At 39.4% G+C, this 14,403-nt stretch overlaps 1 protein-coding gene and 1 long non-coding RNA gene across 2 annotated transcripts in view; one reads left to right on the top strand and one right to left on the bottom strand.

Moving 5' to 3' along the window:
• gas7b (growth arrest specific 7b) overlaps nt 1–14,403 on the top strand; it is a 63,785-nt gene that overhangs the window by 37,974 nt on the left and 11,408 nt on the right. Inside the window, exons 6-10 of the mRNA XM_089014822.1 lie at nt 2,269–2,358; nt 5,721–5,833; nt 6,040–6,114; nt 13,777–13,855; nt 14,159–14,287. Coding sequence (XP_088870948.1) covers nt 2,269–2,358; nt 5,721–5,833; nt 6,040–6,114; nt 13,777–13,855; nt 14,159–14,287 — 486 coding nt within the window. The remainder of the gene's footprint in view (nt 1–2,268; nt 2,359–5,720; nt 5,834–6,039; nt 6,115–13,776; nt 13,856–14,158; nt 14,288–14,403) is intronic.
• LOC148887092 (uncharacterized) overlaps nt 1–14,403 on the bottom strand; it is a 53,544-nt gene that overhangs the window by 37,795 nt on the left and 1,346 nt on the right. The window lies entirely within an intron of this gene.

Genomic DNA, 14,403 nt, shown 5'->3' with positions numbered 1-14,403 from the left:
CATACATATATACATATATTGCAAACGGATACAACTGTATATAATCTAGACTTGAACAATGTACATTTTCTTACCCTGAACACCCTTATTAGTTTGTAGACCATAGGTCTACAAACTAATAGGTCTGAAGTTTTTTTCCATAAGTTTATTTTTACAGATAAAAAGTCCTTTTTAGTTTATGTCCTTTGAGTGACCAAATTTCTGCTATTTTGTTTTAAAACTGTTTAAATCCATGAGCTATGAACTGTCAAGCTTTGGCCACACACGCCGCTTTGTACAAGGGCAGCTTGACTGGATCATTTGCACTGGCTCAAGCTCTTCATACTTTTTCCTCTGATCTCCTAAATCAATCGTATGATGTCATCAGAGGCACATTAAATGAAGTTTAAAGCTCTTATTTTTGCGGCCAGTGCAAGTCGAGTTCGAGGTGCGGTCTCATCCAAACTTGATGTGATATATTGCTTGTTTATGTTGCACTCGAAGGCAAGCCTTGCGCAAAATGCTGCCAGTCTTGGGTGACCGAGTTTGAACTTTAATGTTCTGCACCTTTATAGATGTATTTTCCTCCCCTGCTGATGGTTTGGTCACATTTGGAATCGTATGTCTGCATGGGCGTTTGACTTCTGACTCTGAACTTGTCAGCATGAATGTTCCGACCAGAGCGGTGAAATATTCCCTTTGTTGTCATGGGATCTGACTTCATCCCCTTACAGACAAGTGCTTGATACTTCAGTTCTATCCATATTTTGTTTCTTTTTGCACTAGGAAACATCCCTCGGGTTTTTTGAAGGGAGGGAATTCCTAAAACTGTCAATTATTGTCTGTCAACATATTGGATACAATCCAAGTCTGATTATCTAAATCAGTAGTTGGCAAATGGGGTTAACGCTTACCTTTGAGGGTTATACCAAGGCACTTTAAGGGGTATATGCGATGTTAAAGGCATTGAATACCTATCGTTAATACAAAAAAAAGAGCTTGACAACATCTGTTGCCTCACTGCCAGCAATAAGAATGACAAAGATCCCAAAAATGTCTCACTAAGTGCAAACACTCAGTTCAGTGCAACAGGGCAGATTTTAGTATTAACATTTGCTGATGTTATCACTTCTTTGCCAGTTTCCGAGATCACTTCACTATATTTGAAATGCCCGAACAGATCTTGGGGCCCAGGTGTATAGATAATTTAATCTGTAGCAAAAGTGTGTTGATTGTAAAAAACATATTTATTTATTTTAGTATTTATTTATTTTAGTATTTATTTATTTATTTATTTATTTTAGTGCGTATTTATTTATTTATTTATTTATTTATTTTAGTACGTATTTATTTATTTAGTAATGTATTTGTTTATTTATTTATGTATTTTAGTATTTATGTGTGTATTTTAGTATTTATGTGTTTATTTTAGTATGTATTTATTTCTTTTAGCATTTATGTATTTATTTATTTATTTATTTATGTTAGTATTTATTTATGTATTATTTGTTTATATTATTATTATTATTATTATTATTATTATTATTTTATAATATGTTTGATCCGATCCAAGCTTTTTACGATTTTTAAAATGACCAAATACACTGTATTATTAAGGTACATAGAATAAAATATATTTAGTGGGTGGGATGTGTTATGAATCCACTAGATGGAGCTACACCAAAGAGAATACAATACAATAGAGCTTCATTAATATCGTGCTTTCGCAAATGCTGCAGGTGTGACAGAACATTTCACATACTACATGAAGAAATTTGAATATTGATCCCTAGTTATTTATAAATTGCATTGGAATATAAGGCGCACAGAGTTTGGCTTTTGAGAAATTTGCTTTTAGTTTGCCTTATAGTGCGGAAAATGCTTTCTATAATTTCAACTATGTGGTTTGAAACCAGTTGAAAATAAATCGGAATGTACTGCGTACAGATCCATTTTAATTGAAATCACATTTTATTCCTCAAATCCACTCTTGAAACCAGCAAACTGCTGGGATCAGAATAATCCCTTTGTTATTTTTTAAATTGAATTAATTCATTCCAATGAAAATGTTTTGAACAACACATATTTCATCCATTTGAAAAGCAAAATTAGATTACATGATCCAGATTCAGGAGGAAGTGATTTGTTTGGTTTGTATTAAATGTAATTTATTTATTTTGTTTCTGCATTTTACAGTTTCAACTTCTTTTCCAACATGGCTTTGGATAAATTACCAAGGAATCTGCCCTTTTTTTGTGATGCTCTCTTGATCTGTCTCACTCTTCGCAGATCAATTGTGTGACGTTCCCTCTGCCTGCCACCATGTCAGAACAACAGCTACTGAAACCAAACGAATGGAGTTACTGTGACTACTTCTGGGTGGGTTTACCTTCATTTTGTTTTCACAGAATGCCAAGATAAAAGTCTGTTTTGGAAACACAATTATCATAAACAGACCAAACTACTACTACGAAAACCACAGTCACACGCATTGAGAGTCTGTTTAACATCTGCCAAGAACAAATATCACAAAAATCATTTTCGTCTCTGTTTACATTTCCTTTCTTCCTCGTGTTTCACCAAATAATATCCCTGTGCTCCCCTGTGGACATATACAACACCATATCTTTTCATGTTACACTGTTACCTTGACAACTATGCATGTTAGCTTTTTGTGAAAATTACCACAGTGGTTGGCCGGATAATAGATTGATCTCGAGGGACAGCACAAGATCCCGTTGGCCTCTGATGCTCTGTGTATAAGTCGCCAACTCCTGCGGTCTACCGGTAATCTCTACCATGTGTGATGTGTGATGCAAACACACTGCGGTGAATCTACAACCCGGTTTTGTTATCGGTGTGTTTTTGAAACTCAATGGGATGTAACCTTGTAAGCATCACTCAGTTGAGTTCATTGGTGAACCAGTTGGTGAGCATCAGGCCACTTCCTGGTTCTCAAATGACAACAAATGGAGATCAAAGCTCTGTATTTAAAATAGCACTGAAAAAAAACAATGTAAAAAAAATTGATGGATGGATGGGGATGTGTTTGGGTGAAGTTGGATGGATGGATGGATTTTTTTTTGGGGTTGGGTGGATGGATGGGTGGGTTGGGATGGATAGATGGGTGGATGGATGGATGGATCGGTAAATGGATTGTATTTCGGTGAAGTTGGATGAATGGATGGATTGGTGGATGTATACATAGATGAATGGATGGGGTCGATTGTGTTTAGGTGTGGTTTGATGACTGGATGGGAGGATGGATAGCTGAATGGATGGAAGGTTTGGATGGATGGAAGGTTTGGATGGATGGAATGTTTGGATGGATGGATGGATGGATGGATGGATGGATGGATGGATGGATGGATGGATGGATGGATGGATGGATGGATGGATGTGTTTGGGTGAAGTTGGATGGGTGGATTAATGGATGGATTGTGTTTAGGTGACGTTGGATGGATGGGTGGATTGTGTTTGGGTGGGGTTGAATGGATGGATGGGCTTGGATGGATGATAGATGCATGGGTGGATGAATTGGGTGGATTGTGTTTGGGTGGGGTTGGATGGATGGCAGGATGGATGGATGGATGGATGTTTTTGGGGGGTTAGGTGGATGGGTGGGTTTGGATGGATGGATGGATGGGTGTGTTTAGATGGCTGGGTGTGTTTGGATAGATAGATAGATAGATAGATAGATAGATAGATAGATAGATAGATAGATAGATAGATAGATAGATAGATAGATAGATAGATAGATAGATAGATAGATAGATAGATAGATAGATAGATAGATAGATAGATAGATGGATAGATGGATGGATGGAGGGGTTTTAGGGGTTGGGTGGATGGATGGGTCGGTTGGGATGGATGTATGGATGGATGCATGGATGCATGAATGGATGGGGATGTGTTTGCGTGAAGTTGGATGGGTGGATTAATGGATGGATTGTGTTTAGGTGGCGTTGGATGGATGGGTGGATTGTGTTTGGGTGGGGTTGAATGGATGGATGGATTAATGGATGGATGGGTTTGGATGGATGATAGATGGATGGATGGGTGGATGAATTGTGTTTGGGTGGGGTTGGATGGATGGGAGGATGGATGAATGGATGGGTGCGTGGATGGATGAATGGGTTTGGATGGATGATGGATGGATAGGAGGATGAATTGGGTGGATTGTGTTTGGGTGGGGTTGGATGGATGGATATGAGGATGGATGGATGGGAGGATGGATGGATGGATGGAGATGTGTTTGGGTGAAGTTGGATGGGTGGATTAATGGATGGATTGTGTTTAGGTGACGTCGGATGGATGGGTGGATTGTGTTTGGGTGTGGTTGAATGGATGGATGGATGGATGGGTTTGGATGGATGATAGATGGATGGATGGGAGGATGAATTGGGTGGATTGTGTTTGGGTGGGGTTGGATGGATGAATGGGAGGATGGGTGGGAGGATGGATGGGAGGATGGATGGATGTTTTTTGGGGGGTTGGGTGGATTGGTGGGTTTGGATTGATGGATAGATGGATGGGTGTGTTTGGATGGATGGATAGATAGATAGATAGACAGACGGACGGACGGACAGACAGACAGACAGACAGACAGACAGACAGACAGACAGACAGACAGACAGACAGACAGACAGACAGACAGACAGACAGACAGACAGACAGACAGACAGACAGACAGACAGACAGACAGATAGATAGATAGATAGATAGATAGATAGATAGATAGATAGATAGATAGATAGATAGATAGATAGATTGTTGTTTTAAACCCCAGCGTAAATAATTGTTGGTTTGTTTATTTCTTTACAATATTGACTGAAAACAACTGTACACAACATTCCAGAAAAGTAGACAAGAGCCAGACCATTTCATCAATTTGAACGGCAATTGAACCCCAGCTATCATTAAGCGGTAGGCTGGGGACACCCTGAACTGGTTTCCAACCAATTGTAGGGCACACATCGACGAACAACTACCCACACTGAAAGTCACACCTCGGAATAATTTACAGTGTCCCATTCACCTGGCATGCATATTTTTGGAATGTGGAAGGAAACGAGAGCACCCAGAGAAAACCCACGCAGGGCGATAAATCTCAAATAATCAAATGAAAAACAATAATTCCTGAGAATTTCCTCAATCTTCACAATCAGGAAACCTGTGATCAGCAAAGCCAAGCCATGTTAAGTTTTGTAAGTCATGATTGTTTTGTCGTTTCATGCTAATATAGCTAATATAGCAGTAGTTAGCATACCGCGACATTGTTTTGATTACATTGTCTTCTCGAAGTTCAAAGTGGTTCTGTCATCACCACAGTAACACTGTTTTTCGTTGCTTGGAGTGATTATAATTTATTATTTGTCTTATTATGTTTTAGTTTAACTCCCTTTCAGTTTCCAACCGCATGGTTACTGTTGTCACAACCGCGGGATCGCTGTGAATAGCGCACCACGCTACGCAAAGCCCCTAATTCCGTCAAAGACAAAGGCATTTAAATACTAGGTTGCTGTTTGAATGCATTGTTTTGAATTCGTGATAAATGGATTGTTCCAGGATTTGACGCCTGTTATATTTACTCTTAAAAAGCAGCTCGGAATCTGATTTTAGGCTGTTGCCCGTTTTGCTGACTTAGCCGCTGATAAAACCGCCAAGTGCGACATTTCTATGTTGACTGCCAAGTGTTTGTTCAATGCCTTTCTTGTTTGCTTGCTGTGTTTATATATTAGACTGATAAGGATTCGCAGGGCAACAACTACATCACCGGCTTTGAAGTTTTACTGCAGAAACAGCTGAAGGGGAAACAAATGCAGAAAGAGATGGCCGAATTTATACGGGAAAGGTACCTTCTTTTTTTTTTCCATTCCTCTTTTCGGGTTCTGTTATGCTTCATTCTCGGGTTGCCATGCAAACTGTACTGTCCCAAAACGTGGTTCCCCCTTTGTATGCTACATCATTGTTGTGTTGCACAACCCAGGAAATGCGCAGTCATAGAGCACATTGTGCAAAGAGCACAACTGGTAACGAAACTCTTTACTTCCCTCTCAGGATAAAGATAGAAGAAGACTACGCCAAGAATCTCTCCAAACTTGCCCAGATCCCGCTTGCAAGCCAGGAAGACGGGTGAGTTAACCTCCCCTATGAGTGGTTTGTTCAAACAAAAATAAAATCCATTCCACTAGGAATCTTTGCAATTGTCCAATATAGATACACTTAATATTTTATGTACATTTTATGTATTATTGGTTCACTGAGAAATCGCATTAACTCATTTACTGCCAGATGATGTGCAAAAATGTGTCCACTCCAGTGCCAGGGCTTTTGTCATTTTCACTCGAATTTCAGGACCCACAGAATATTGAGTTTTAGGACTATATAAACAGTCATTGCAGAATAAGAAACCTTAGACTCTTATCTGTCATCAGAAAAAAAGTTAATTCCTAAATTATATGGGTCTGGAGTTATCTGAGTTTGAACTGGGGGCGGCTGAACAAAATGCAAAAGGAAAAAACATTGCCAGGGGTCTGACCAGTGCTTTATCAGGCCCACAGCAAGAAAAACCAAAACCTGAACAAATTCGGGAATGGCGCTCCATTGAAAATTTGATTCAGATTTTTGCAAGCATGGAATTTCCTAAGTTTAATTTGCATTTGCAGATCGAATAAATTGATGTGGTTGGCCTTGAATTTGACACCTGTAGTGTAGACCATATAAACTGAAAAATTACATTGCGAAAAGACGTAATGCTGTTTGTTGTCCCAGCAATATTTATTTACGTCAAATTGTGATTCGTACTGCGAGAGGGGAATGTGATTTAAGCGGAAAATGACACCGCAGTTGCTCAAGGCTCAACTTACGACCAAATTCGGCTCAGCTTTAGAAAACAGGTGAAAGGTAATTTCTCGTTACCTATGACGTCATTCAAAAACGGCAAAATGGCCACCCTCTTATTTGCGATCATCTCTCTTATGTTGAACTTCTTTTATACGGCTATAGCTGCCTTTGAGATCTGTATTTTGGCAAAATGTTTTCCAATGTCCGAAGGGACGGTGATAATGCTCTGCTTCGATATGCCACACTACAAACAGACACGACTGGTTTTCTCATTGACGTGTAGCTCACCACCAATCCACATCATCCATAACTGTAAGCAAGACACATCCTTGACACCAACTTGTTCTCATCAGACCACATGGTGCATTGCCATTTCTCCACGTCATTAGTCTGCTTTTTTCCAAACAAACTTTTTTTTTGCCGGCTTTCTTTAGAAGCGCCTTCCTTCTGAGATGACAGTCATGCAAACCAATTTGATGCTGCAAGCGATGCATGGTTGGATTCCTGACAGTTGACTACCCACACTTCAATGCCTTAGAACAAGGGTGTCAAAGTCATTTTTTTGCCGCGGGCCACATTGTAGTTATGGTTTCCTCTCGAGGGCCGTTATGAATTTGGGGAACCCATTAGAATGTTTAAATCCCTTCAAATATTACATATGGAGCACACAGCAAATTAATGAATAACTCGTTTTCGAATCTGAAGTCAAGAATAATGACTTTTATTGTGGTTGACATCCAAAAATATGACATTTTGGCTCAGATTTTAGCAATCATCATGGAATTTAACAAGTTTGATTTGCTTTCGCGGGCCGAAAAAAATGATGTGGCGGGCCGGATTTGGCCCACGGGCCTTGACTTTGACACCTGTGCCTTAGAAATTCTTTGTACACGTCGCCTGACTTGACATCTTTGAACAATGAGCTCCTATGGCGATTTGGAAGTTCTGTGTGTACGATGTGACTACAAATGATGGAAAAAACGAACGATGAGTTTGAATGTGGTTTCTTAATTTTCATTACATAATCATAACAATAATAATAATAATAATAATACATTTATTTCAAGCGCCTTTCAAAGCTCTCAAGAACATTTTACAGTCACAGACTAGCATAGATACAATAATAAATCTTCTTATTCTTTTCCTTTCGGATATAATATACAATTATAAATAAAATACAATAAATAAAATAAAACTATAAATAGAAACAATAGATAGAGCTACACAGAAAATGCAATTTTAAATGGGTGGGTTTTGAGATGGGATCTGAAGGTCAGAAGAGAATCGATGTTACGAATGTTGGAAGGAAGTGAGTTCTAGAGTTTGGAGGCACAGCAGCTGAAAGCTCTGTCCCCCATCGTCCTGAGACGGGCAGGGAAGGGTCACACATACACAGCCAACGGTATGGTTGTCTACACCTGTTGCAGAAATAACCCCCTATTTTCTCAGTCAGAAATTGAAAGTTTACAAAACCATGGCATAAGGGGACCTAAGCCAGTGTCTTCTTGTGCCGGTCGCAAGCCCGGATAAATACAGAGGGTTGTGTCAGAAAGGGCATCCAACGTAAAAGCTTGGCCAAAACAAACATGCGTATAAAACCTCTGGAGATGGAGGACACTGATTCACTGTGCCGACCCCTCAAAGGGAAAAGCCAAAAGGAAACGAAGAAGACAAAATCATGGCATTTCGTGACACTTCCTGATATGTCGGGAGGCAACCCGAAAGCCAAGGACTCTGGAAGCAGAAACAGGTATGAAAAATAAACATTTCGTTCAAAGGTTGCAACACAAAATGACTACACTCGAAAACAAGACTGTCAGTTACTCAAGGAAACAAGGAGCAACTGAAAATTGCCTTCAGGGAAACACTCGTGACAAGAATAAACTTGATCATTGCCAGGAAATGCTTGGGGCTTGACCGCATGGCATGAAAACTCTTCCAACACAGTACAATAGAAGAAGCTGGCTAAATGGGCTGTCACCTACTCAATGATGTGACTCAGGTGAGGGGATGTGGCAAACGCCAAATAGAACCATATAACTCTTCGAATAATGCAAACAATACTCTGAGACTGACTGAGCTAGCCAGGACAGTCGACAATTTGCAGCTGCTATGTTTTCACTCGTCTGGCAACAGTGGGATATCACACTCAGGTGGCGCTTTATCGGCTTCTCAGAGGGGACAAACAAACATGGAAACAGTCGATAGAGCAGGCTGAGGGACATCTTTTGGGAGATAGAAGAAGCTGTGATTTAGTGCTTGTTCCCTACTGCACTAGTGATCTTCTTTTCCTTTCGGCTTTTCCCGTCAAGGGGTCGCCACAGCAAATCAGTGTCCTCCATCTTTAGAGGTTTGATCCGCATGTTTGTTTTGGCCAAGCTTTTATGTCGGATGCTCTTCCTGACACAACCGTCTGTATTTATCCGGGCTTGGGACCGGCACAAGAAGACTTATGTCAACTTATGCAACTCACTCAGTCAAAAGCTCCCAAACACCAAATGGTCATGGGCACAGCAACGTTGAAAAAAGCAAAAACTATACTCACCATTCAGCTCTAATGGTAATCATTACTATACAGTATGCCTATTTTGCTTGATGTAGTGCACTAGTGATAAACTCTTTTATTGGCCGATTGGAAACTGAGGAGGAGGCAATGTGGCACAATTGCGCGTTGCTTATTCAGTTATATGTTCCTATGATCAGACGCAGTGGAGGCTTCAATCTGTTTTATGATGTATATATGATTGTATATGCAGTATTGTAGCTTCTATTCTATGCACCTTGTAATGCAGTGCGCCTGATGTATGAAAACCGTTTTAAAATGTGCCATTCAGTGACGATGCGCCTTATACTCTGAAGTGCCTTATAGTGCAGAATACACTGTGGTTTTTAAGTTTCGAATTTTAGGTTCAGGATATAATACAGTAAAGTCTCGTTATATCGATATTCAAGGGAGTCCGAAAAAATATCGATATAACCGGGACTATCGATATATCCGACCCTGTTTGCATGTAATTTTCTCCGTGCGTGCATAGAAATAGTATCGATATAACCGGGACTATCGATATATCCGATATCGATATAACAAGACTTTACTGTAATAATACATTTAATTTCTAAGCGCCTTTAAAAACTCTCAAGGACACTTTACAGTCATGGGATAAGAACTTTTTTTTTGTTTGTGCGGGTGAGCAGCCAGCGTTCTCTCTACCCTGAAGTAACACTGCAGCAAAGTTATGAAAGGAAGAGGAAAGGAAAGAAAGAAGTAGAAAAACAAAATACAGGAGCTGCTGGAAAGGCACACACTCTCATATAAGTACGAATGATTAAAAAATATGTTGAGGTTTAGGTCGTAACTTCCAACTAAACTGCTTGTAAAATGCCGAAGTGGGATAGAATTGTTCCATATCAACCCTTGAGTCAGTCTGCCCACACTCAGAAACATGGAGCACAATCCTCCCATTATGTTTCTCACCCAAGCCTGCTCTGTTGTCAAGGACAATTGCTGTTTTGTTGCTTGGGTCCTGCCATTCGAGTACTTCCAGCCCAGTACCAGCCCTTCATATTTTTATTTTGTGAGGTGAAAGTGTGATTACAAGGAATGTGACCACATTTTATTCCTCCCAATGTCCCTGTCCGTTTGAATGACAGAAGGAAAGAAGTTATTCCTGAGAATCCTGCTTTGCAAGACAAAATATGTGTACCTCGAACGGTTACATTTACGCTCCAAGTAGCCCATGCCGAAATATGCCTTAAAATAAGCCATATTTCCTTCAAGCTTTGGGATTGCTCTATAATCATCTGACACTTTGACATGTTTTTCATAAATCTTATTTGTAGTTGTAGTGGCTGGTCTCTACAGTCCAAAATGTAAATTATCCCATGTTAGTCCAATATGACTGCTTATGCAATGTTACGTTGTTAACAGCTAAACATTAACTCATTCCAGTGACGTGCGGTGAGGTTCATGGCTGGTGAGGCACTGACGTCGTCACAGTCAGATTTACAAACATATGAACTTACAGAGTAGCTTATTCACCATTTGATTGGAAACAGTTAACGTGTTTTGTTTGAAATGTCATTTCAGCATTCTTTATATAAACTGCAGCATAGAAAAAAAGAATTAAAAAAACCTGATTATTGTGTTACCTTTACTTATAAATGAAGTCCAGCACCGCTCCCTCTAAAGAAAGGCGTCGATAACTTCTTTGTAGAAGCCTTCCTTATCTTTCTTCAGTTTTAAAAGTCTCTCTATTTAGATATGTAAACCTCCATTCTGAAAATAAGGCCAAGCAACACGAAAAAAAATAACTGGATGGTTGCACTTAACTTGCTAACTGTTTACTTTAGCTTGCTGTCACTAATTCTATTATTCTGCAGCCGAGGAGGCGCAAGAAGAATCTGTAATCACCAGCACCCCCTGTCATGAGGCAGGATAACTGTGTGCCTCACCTATGCACACAGTTTTGATAAAAATAAAATAAACACTGTAGTACCGTGTAGTACAGTAGTGTTTATAATGTAAAGTGACTCTACATTATATACACCAGCTAAAACACAGGTGTCAAAGTCAAGGCCCGCGGGCCAAATCCGGCCCGCCACATCATTTTTTTCGGCCCGCGAAAGCAAATCAAACTTGTTAAATTCCATGATGATTGCTAAAATCTGAGCCAAAATTTCATATTTTTGGATGTCAACCACAATAAAAGTCATTATTCTTGACTTCAGATTTGAAAACGAGTTATTCATTAATTTGCTGTGTACTCTATATGTAATATTTGAAGGAATTTAAACATTCTAATGGGATCCCCAAATTCATAATGGCCCTCGAGAGGAAACCATAACTACAATGTGGCCCGCGGCAAAAAATGACTTTGACACCCCTGAGCTAAACTGTAGAAATTTAGTTCATATACTACAAGTGTTTGAACACTTTAAAAGCAATATGCGGAGGGACAGCAATGCGGTCTCACTGCAGAGCAAGCCAGCACAGTTGGCATAGTCATTGCGCAATCCATGGTGAGGCTCAGCCGGCTGCTGCCTCACCGCGAGTCTCTACTGAGTATTTGAACAGTAAATGTAAAAATTCAGCGATTTTGAAAAAAAATCCAAAAACGGTGAAGTTAAATGGAAAACAACTTTAAAGTACAAATTACTAAATTAATATAACTGTTTAATTTATTTTCAATCACCTGATTTTATCATTTTCACTCAAGTTCCAGGACCCACAGAATATTGAGTTTTAGGACTACATAAACATTAAATGCAGCGTAAGAAACCTTAGACTTCCTTGTTTCATCGGAAAAAAGAATTAATTCCCAAGTTATAGGGGGCTGACCAGCGCTTTATTCGCACCCCCTCGAGAGATAAACCAAAACCCGAACAAATTCCCGTGTGGCGCTCCACATCATATTTTCAAGTCCCGAATAAATTCAGGAGTGGCAGTGAATGAGTTAAGAATATTCTTTCAGGACCAAAAATACAGAAAAATTAAAATATATTTGTCAAGGAACACAAAATCCCATAAACAGACGCTCCCCAATTTACGAACGAGATACGTTCCGAATGGTTGTTTGTAAGGTGAATTTGTTCATAAGTTGCTTCAGTGCTATATTTTGTATGCAATGTATGTTTAAGATTTATATAAGCAGGTTTAAGGCTTGTATAAGTAACCTGTATTGGTTTGTACTGAAAAATAAACATTTCATAAAATATATGCTCTATGAAGATGTACATGTACAACTGGAGAGAATACTACATACAGTAAAGTCTCGTTATATCAATATCGGATATATCGATAGTCCCGGTTATATCGATACTATTTCTATGCACGCACGGAGAAAATTACATGCAAACAGGGTCGGATATATCGATAGTCCCGGTTATATCGATATTTTTTCGGACTCCCTTGAATATCGATATAACGAGACTTTACTGTATATTACTCCAAAAATGTTCGTATGTGCCATTGTTTGTAACTCGAATGTTCGTAAGTAGGGGCGCGTCTGTACTGGTCTTGGGTATAACAGCCTACCGGGCTCTCAGGCCTGCATAGTCATCCACCAAGGGCCAGCATTTGCCTTTTGTCCATGTTAGTGCTTTGTTAAAGCGCAATGTAAATCAATATGGATGTATTGTATTGTATTTTGTACAGCCGCCCTCATTTCAAGCCCAGATAACCCCATACCCATATAATTTAGGAATTAACTTTTTTTTTTCTGATGAAAGAAGTGAGTAAGATTTCTTACGCTGAATTGAATGTTCTATATTCTATATTCCGTGGGTCCTGCAATTTGAGTGAAAATGACAAAAACCCTGGCAGTGGAGTGGACACATTTTTGCACATTGTCTGGCAGTGAATGTGTTAATAGTTCTCCAATATGTACATTTATTGGGGATAGTAGATTGAAAAGCACAAATTGTTCTTAAAATCTTAATAGCTTTTTGAAAGTTCGTCAATGACTTTTGGGATGGTGCAAGTTTGTAGAAACCACTCTGGGTGTACTGAATCAGTCTTCCTCTGAGCGCTTAACTCTGAAACAACCTGCTTCCCTAAAGGCATCCGCCTCTTCTCGCTTTAATCCCACAAACATCCACTTTCTGTCACAACAAACGTCTCCTCTTGCAAAAAGATATATGATGAGCTAACTTATCTTTGAGGAAGCGCATCTCCTCATGGTTATGTAGCCCAAAGTTGAGGCATAAGGCAAGGAGCGCATCACATGTCTAATACATCCTAATTATCTGCTGAACTGCAGTTGGACCTCCAGTTTTGCAGATTTACTGGTTACCGGTGTAGCTGCTGAACTTTTGCACCGTCCCCCTCTCTACTCATCCCCCAGCTGTGCGTGCTCACCGTCATCTACCACACTCCTCCCTTTCCTTGACACGTCCTACCCATTTTTTTTTTTTCTGAACGTAAAAGTGTGTGTGGTCCCTCTCGCCTCTTAGGACGTTGGGGGAGGCATGGGCCCAGTTGAAGAAAAGTCTGGCTGATGAAGGGGAGGTTCACCTGAAGTTCTCCTCAAAAGTAATTGACACTTTTATAACAATATAGAAAAAAATATCCTCTTTTAACAAAAAAATATGAATAGTAGTTTTGTATAGATCTGAAAACTGATACAGATCTGAAAGAGTACATACAGTTAGCATCTACTTTACATGCTAGCTCGAGTATTCCCAATTTTTCCAGTCCTATTAGTGGTCATATTATTACTCATCTTTGTGGAAAAAAAAAGCCTTAAAAATGTCAAAATGTGTGTTTAAAATTAAAAAAGAGAAACAAATCAATGGGTGTTAATAAACCACTCTGTTTTTTTATATTGTGGTTCAGCTGCAGAGTGAAGTGGAGAAACCTTTGCTGAGCTTCAGGGAGAACTTTAAGAAAGATATGAAGAGGTTCGACCATCATATTACGGATTTACGGAAGCAGCTGGCGACTCGATATGCTTCAGTGGAAAAGGTAGACATGTTTTTTTTGGGGGGGACGGGGGATCAATTTCCAGTAAAACAATCTTTTATGAAGATGCTTAGAAAATTATAAAGTCATCCAACATGCTACTGAGCGATGACTAACTA

This window comes from Hippocampus bargibanti, linkage group LG15 (assembly GCF_051943395.1).
Source record: "Hippocampus bargibanti isolate YZ-2025 linkage group LG15, ASM5194339v1, whole genome shotgun sequence".
NCBI lineage: Eukaryota > Metazoa > Chordata > Actinopteri > Syngnathiformes > Syngnathidae > Hippocampus > Hippocampus bargibanti.
Note: the sequence above shows the minus strand (reverse complement) of the source record. Positions and strands in the feature narration are given on the sequence as shown.